We start from the raw sequence: 7391 nt of genomic DNA on the forward strand, positions 1-7391 counted from the left end.
CTGGAAGGCCCTGATTCGATTATGTCCAATACTTGTTCCTCTGTGCTTGGAACCCGAACACTATCTTCCTAGAACCACTCTCCTTGCCCTTTGTTGGCGTGAGTTCTTTCAGCTTCTGCTATGTTACTGTAGTATTTCCCCGGAACTAATCGCATATCCGCAAATTCGTGAAAGAAAATTCAAAGTAAGTCACAGTTTGACAGATTATTGTTATTATTGACAAGGGCTATCCACCTGTAACTATTTGTTAATGGCAAAAAACATCTGCTGTGCCTTTTCATCAAAAAATTGTAGAACAGAACTTTTTCAATATCGAAAATTTTCGTAATTTGAAGCAAAGATCGTAATTTTTCTTTTTCATTGCTTAAATATTCCAATATGCTACCAATTAAACATGGAACAATTTCAAAATAATGCTTAATAGCAAAGTTGAAATTCGATCTTCAACTGTTAATATCTTCTAGAAATTTTCGAAAAGCCTCCATCACCCCTTAAAGGAAATGACGCCAATTTTGAATCACCCTGTATATAATATAAGAATAAAAAACGGCTCTAAGTACCTACTTTTTTTGTAATTCTGGCCGATGTTTATTTTAATATTTTGTTTCCTGAAATTACGTCATGTTACGTTAAGCTTGGCAAAAGAAACTGCTATAGAATCTTTTAATAAATCCTAATTCTCATTTTCTCACTTTACACTATATAAAGACCTTTTGTTTCGTATAGAAAGTGGCTAAGGCAAACATTGCAGCGAGGTTAACAAAACGTAGGCAACAAAACGGCCAAGAAAAGAGCAGCAGCAATAAAAAGCCGTATCTTACACAGATCGGAAAAACATAATTAATCTGAAATAAACCACGAGCATAAATGGAAGCAAAAGGAAATCAGAATAATCGACTATCGATCAGAATACATTTAGCTTTTTAGAAAAGAATAAATTGTCGGAAATAAATTAAAGGCAGTTGAAACAGTACTGAAGTAGCAAATTTACAAATCAATCAAAGTGATAATTAACTTCCTCATTTGACAGGGGTCGGAACCTGAAGGATTATCTATTGTTGCAGTAAAATATTAAAATGGGATTAAATTCATTTATGAGTCATTAAAGAGCTACGTAAAACATCCATATATCAAACCAAACAAAAAGTTTAAGATATAACCCTTTAATACTGAATCCTTCTAGCAAAAGATTTAAAGCAACCCATAGTATCCGTCAGCCATGTAGCTCTATGTGGAAAGAAAGGATGGCAAATAAGTTTCCCATTCAAGTTTTTGTCCTATCCTAATGTCAGCAATAACAGTTTCTTGCGTCCGCTCAACATGAAATCGGCTTTTATACAAAGTCTTTATAAAAAATGTACCCTAACTTCTTTTTATTGATCGTGTTTTTGGCTCTTTCAGCCAGTAATTGTATTATATTAATTATTTGCGCGATATAGTGTGTTAAAAAACGTTTTTAACAAACTGTCCACCATTTCCTCTAATTATAGGTAAGTATAATTAACACATATCGATATACGTACCGTTTAGAACGTGTACCCGGACACTGGCTACATTTGCATTGGATGGATTGCATGAATACTTTCCAGAGTCTGATATGTCAGCATGCTGAATCAATAGAAAACTCGTTGTAACATCACCCTTTTCTGTGATGACACTGACACCACCACGGCTTGAGTCGTAACTTATGACCTGGAAAACATGTTTTAATACAGTAGTAATCTTCTGGATGAACTTTAATGTTGAAAGTTGTGTTCTGATTAACTTCACTTGTTGAGCTTAAAGACCTTAAGTCTCTATGAGTGAACGTTGATTAGATAAGTGACAAACACATGCTTTCACGTAAAACATATTTCAAGACATTTAACCGCCAGATTTAACTTAATTGTTAATTTGGGTTAGTACAGTATTATGACCTACGCATTGAATAAAATAATGTTGATTATGATTTACATGGACGATACACTATTTTTCGTTTCACCTAAGGTTGATGGCTTTTAACCATTATATACAGTAGGCACTTCATAAATCAAATTATTACATGTCAAAATACTTTTTTTTCATCAGAGTTTCTATTGATTCGTGCGTATTACCGAAAAATTGATCATTATAAAAAAATAAAAATTCAAACGTATATGCAAAATCCTTAAGAAAGTCTGGCAGGTTGACGTATAACAGGTAAATACGTAGAAAGAAAAAAACACAATTTTTTACATTATATTTAAAACTTGGCCGTTAAAAGGTTTGATACGGAACGGCAAGTAAATTAATGGTTCTGAAAGAATATAGCGACTCAGGTTTTTCTACCCTTTTTAAAACCCGAATCTTTTTGCCGAGCAAAATTATGCGATGACAGTATTTCAGTTGATCTTTGTAATAAACTCATTTAACATTTCTGCTGGATAATTTATAAAATCAGAAACTTACCGTTATTAAACTAATTTTTTGCTCTTGAGTGGTTTGAAAATTCTACAGAAAATTAAACTGAACATAATATTAAATTACTGCGGCTTCAAAGTTTTAATGCATTACTTTGATGATTTGTTAAAGATAAATATACACAAACCAATATTATTATTTCAATTAGCTGAGTTTAATATTCGGGAAGACCAGACCGGTAAAAGAAGTAAGTACTTCCGGCAACGCAGTGGGCGTCGCGATAAAAGTTAGTAGTTCTTAAAAAACATATAGCGGTTAATTTATTTCAAGCCTTTACTTACTCTTGACTGTTTTATACTACCATAACATATAAATATACAAATTGTACGGTTTTATTTATTTTTAAGGCCGGTTTTATGGCCCCTTCCGCTATAATCAAAAAATACAATGTTACTCTCTCGCTCTGGTTAAGATATACTGGCTTGAATTATTAGGCTACAAATTAGCAGTAACTCCTGGAAATATGTTAATTTCTCTTTTCGTTTTTTTTCAGAACTGAAAAGAATGAAAACTGAAAGATTCTGAAAACTTCTACCATCCTGAACAATGGAGTTTGTCACAATTCCATTGGAATTGGAGGCCTTGCCCCTAAGGTAAACTTATCAATTACCGGTTAGAATAAATTCAACAAAATCTGAGAAACGAAGTATTTTTATCGCAGATACAAAAAGGTTTGTAATAGCGTTTCCACTTTATTTATAATACGTTTGGGAAAATCGTAATTTTTGCATGAAGAATGATGAGTTTTCCGATGTATTACGTAACAAAACTTCAACTTTTTTTTTAAATCTATGATTAATGTTCCTTAGTGGCGATCGCATATTGCTGCTGTAAAACAAAATACACGGAACAGGAGGCCAGCAGTAAATTATATTCTCTTGTCTTTGCGCCATTTTCTGCAGAAAATATTACTAATGAAAGTAGGAAATTCTTATATTTATGTTCATTAATGAAAGCAGTTATTCAACATGAACCCGTACTACTTCACGTTAGACACAGATAAAAGCAAATTGTGGATTTTGAATTATGTATCACTATCAAGCAAAATATTGATACGATAATATATGACGAAAATATTTACTTATTTCCAATACGACTTACTTCTCCACCATGGTACCAGAATATATAAGCAGGAGGTTCGGGACTATACTTGACTGAACACGTCAAGTTAATTGTACTGCCCATGTCCACATACAAGTCTGGACCGCCTAGAACTTGCGCAGTAGGTACTGAAATGAAGAAAGCATGGTTTTTACATTGTTCGCTGACCTGAGCACTAGTGGCCCATAATAGAGGATGCAATGTTAAATAGGAATTTAACATTATTTTAGTTATTATTTTAATTGGAGATATTGCAGATCAACTGTGAAAAAATTGTCGCTTTATTAAAAAACTAACCCAATCTACAATTTGTTAGTTTACTACAGTCAGCCTTCAAACGTTTTAGTAACTTTGCCTAGAATTAGTATCTAATACGTATAAATAACGAACAAAATGCGTTAGTGTATTAATTTAAAAATACATATGTAACCTTTAACCTGGCTGACCAGAGTCATCAGGCGGACAGCTGCAATTACACTTGTAACTCTCATCTTGTGGAGGCTTGTAACTCTCTTCTTCTGATATTTCTAAATAAATTAAAAATCAATTCAACATGCTCTCATCGATATTTTCCTGAGCTTATTTATAACGCATATACTTCATAAACCCTACGTGGCCTTCCGGTCTACATGAATTTCTAAGTGGGCACATGACATTGTATACGTTGCCTTTAACACTGTCCAGTCTTACAATCAGCTCAGTGAAGTGATGAACTCAAAAAAATATATAGTAATATTCTTTTTAGCTAGATGTGTCTAGGTAGGTCTTTACTTTAGATCTAGGTATATTTGGAAGTTATATTAGAAAGCAATTCCACACTCAGATCTTTAGAGTTGCTTATAAAACTTGCGTAGGGTTGCAGCATACGGCATTTTAAAACGTTTACTGCCCTCATTAAATTGATAAACTAGGGTTACTGGGAAGTTTCTATGTGCGATAAAACAACTAAACTGTTCAGTACGCAAGTTAATATTTAAATTGGAGGGATCTGGTGGTTATAGATCACAGATCACAGAGTGTGATCAACCTCTGTGATCCGTTGTTATATATATTATGATCTTGGCTTGAGCAAAGTTTGTACTTCTGGCCCATGACCTTCATTATTATAGAGAAGTCTCCGTTATAAAGGTATTTGTTGATGAATAATATATTGATATTATATTATTATTTCTATCATTGTTCATCAATATGAATAATGAAAAAAAAATAGCTATGTCATCTTATTCTTCTTCACAATCTATTTAGTCATACTAACTCACCAACAAGGTTCAAGTTAACGAAATAGCTCCTAACAGGCTGTGTGCTTATTTGGCACTCATAAATACCAGCATCGCGTTTCTGGGCCCATTTTATTTGTAACGTCCATTCGTCGTTTTCAGTATGATGATTGGCTTGAAATCGCTGGTCGCTGGTATATGTGTAGCTGCCCACTGTCAGAATATGGATGTCTCTATGTCGAATCCACGAGACCTGAAATTAAAGCTACTGGTACTGGTACAAATTTCAAACATTTCTGAACAAGAAGTAAGCAGTTCTGACTAATCGTGGACTTACACTGAAACGATTCTTTTTGACGAATTATGAGGAATGCTTTTTTAAAATCAAAGGTTGCTTCTTTAGGATCAATTTAAATATGTACGTAATTGTAATGTAATTAGAGAGTAGTAAAATAGTCGCCCAAATAGACTCGTTTCTATTTTTATCAATTCGTTCTATTAAATATACATGTACGTTCGAAACGACTATCGCTGCACGAATTAGTATGGATTTTATTACTTATTTACATAGCTGTACTTTATTTCTAAGCAACATAAAGGAAATCATACATATCGTATTTTTATTCTATATTTAGAAAATGAACTGAAAAAGCGGTAATAATAAGAATTTATTGAATTGACTATTATAACTTTGCTTTGTTGGCTACTAAAATATTAGTGGCTAGTGGATTAATCCGTTATTCGTACCCAATAACAAAGATCTTTGGCTAACGAGGGTTTTTACAAATGTGGCATATTTCGAAAATTACCTGTTTTTTGATTAAATTACTTTTGTGTTATTTCAAAACCGGCTGTAGATTTTCCATTTGAAGTGTAAATCGACATCACTACCTAATTCAAAAAGATCCTAAATAAATACGATTAAAACCATTTTAATGGCAGGTAAATAGACCGACTGTTACATTGCAATTCTTTTCTCAATTATGACTTTCAATTAAACCCAACTTCAGATCTAGAACTGGGATGCTTGATGGATGGATGGATGGGAAATTGTAGAAGAGAACTTTATTAATATCAATAGTATTCGTAATTTGAAGAAGACCGTAATTTTTCAATACGAGCGATTAAGTATTCCGATAGGCTACCAATCAAAGATGGGACCATTTATTTGCAAAAATAATACTTAATAACAAAGTTGACATTCGATTTCAACCTGTTATATCTTCTAGAAATTTTGAAAACAAAATCTCAATAATTTTCTCGTACTCTCCAAGTGAGCCCCTATTACCCCTTAAAAGAAATGCGCCAATTTTGAACCACCCTGTATAAGGCGTACATATCTAAGAACATATTATTCATATTTGTAAAAAATCATTTGTTGTTTCAATTTAATGTAGGTTTCCTGACCCTCGTCTCGTTGGGCATTTGTTGAAATCGTTGAATAATAAGAACGATTTATTTCTGTCTACATAAATTGCGTAGTCTACTAAAAGTCATTGCTCAGTGAATGTACAGATCATTTTTCAAGTTACCCCAATATGAAAGACAACGAGTTTTTACAAATTTAGAATCCACAGCAATGAGGCATAAAAATGCATTATAATTTGCAAAACAATTACACTATCGCATATGGCATGTAGTAGTATGAGTATAATGTAAGTATCTCAGTCTCTAAAGGTGATTTGATTAGTTATAATAATGTTGTGGCCCATCTGCAAAACTCCGCCAAAAATGATATTTCTGTTATTTTTTGTTAGGGATATCAGATATTACTATGTGAAGCGTGTCTTTGGTATCTAAAAATCTGTGACACTGGTGAAGCTGCAAGACGAACGACGTAGACTGAATTCATAATGAGCTATTGAATAGTTTGGCTTTTCGGCTCTGGTCGCCCTCTCACACTTGCTTAAACACATTTAGGTTCAAAATATTCGAACCAGGACCGACATGTGGTTTATAAGTAATGTCTACTAACTATGAAACTTGGACTAAGTAGAACGGCAATGGTCAGATTATCGACGAGTAAATAACAAAGTTTTAAGTCAGGAGAGGATTGATGAAATAGATGAATTTAGTATTTTACTGAAATAGATCTCGATCTACCTAAACAGACTCGGAAAATTGTCAGTAGGTTTAATAATTTCTGCATTAAATGCCCAAAAGCCTTGGAGGTATTGACTTGTCATTTTACTTATTAGTATAGAGAGATATAAACTGCTTGTCTATAAAACATCATCAAACGCCTCTAGAATCTAGATTATTTGCCTAGAATATTTTTAACCTGTATGAGGACGTGCAAATAAATGGTAGTTAAACGTAAAAGAATCGGATGCAATTATTTAAAGGCACGTGCAGACATGCACGAGAATACAGTAAAAACGTCGCGTATCAAGTCTGGACGGCAGTCTGCAACAGCATATCATCGCAGCGGCCTATCAGTTGCATTGCAAATCCTTTTGCAGTCGCATCAATAAAATGTACTCTAATGCCTAAACTACTCTAATGTAACACTGTGTTGAGTTGCGCGCACATTTACGCTTAGCATTTAAAAAAAGGTCACCACATTTTTTAGGAGCAACCTTTTATCAAATCCAAAATTAAAATCAAATCCTGGGTTCTTCAGTCATTTATTGT

General features: G+C 33.3%; 1 protein-coding gene across 3 annotated transcripts in view; it reads right to left on the reverse strand.

Annotated features, from left to right (window-relative positions):
- LOC109541167 (kin of IRRE-like protein 2) overlaps positions 1 to 7391 on the reverse strand; it is a 46343-nt gene that overhangs the window by 4541 nt on the left and 34411 nt on the right. The window contains exons 3-6 of one of the 3 annotated variants that reach the window (XM_019909942.2): positions 4800 to 5010; positions 3987 to 4067; positions 3541 to 3668; positions 1524 to 1692 (exon numbers count right to left, since the gene is read on the reverse strand). In XM_019909942.2, coding sequence (XP_019765501.2) covers positions 1524 to 1692; positions 3541 to 3668; positions 3987 to 4067; positions 4800 to 5010 — 589 coding nt within the window. Of the gene's footprint in view, positions 1 to 1523; positions 1693 to 3540; positions 3669 to 3977; positions 4068 to 4799; positions 5011 to 7391 lie in introns of all 3 variants that reach the window. The other 2 variants (XM_019909941.2, XM_019909943.2) reach the window with 2 other exon arrangements.

Source organism: Dendroctonus ponderosae, unplaced genomic scaffold (genome assembly GCF_020466585.1).
Source record: "Dendroctonus ponderosae isolate FM_Combo_2020 unplaced genomic scaffold, Dpon_F_20191213v2 Dpon_F_20191213_1, whole genome shotgun sequence".
In the NCBI taxonomy this organism is placed as follows: domain Eukaryota; kingdom Metazoa; phylum Arthropoda; class Insecta; order Coleoptera; family Curculionidae; genus Dendroctonus; species Dendroctonus ponderosae.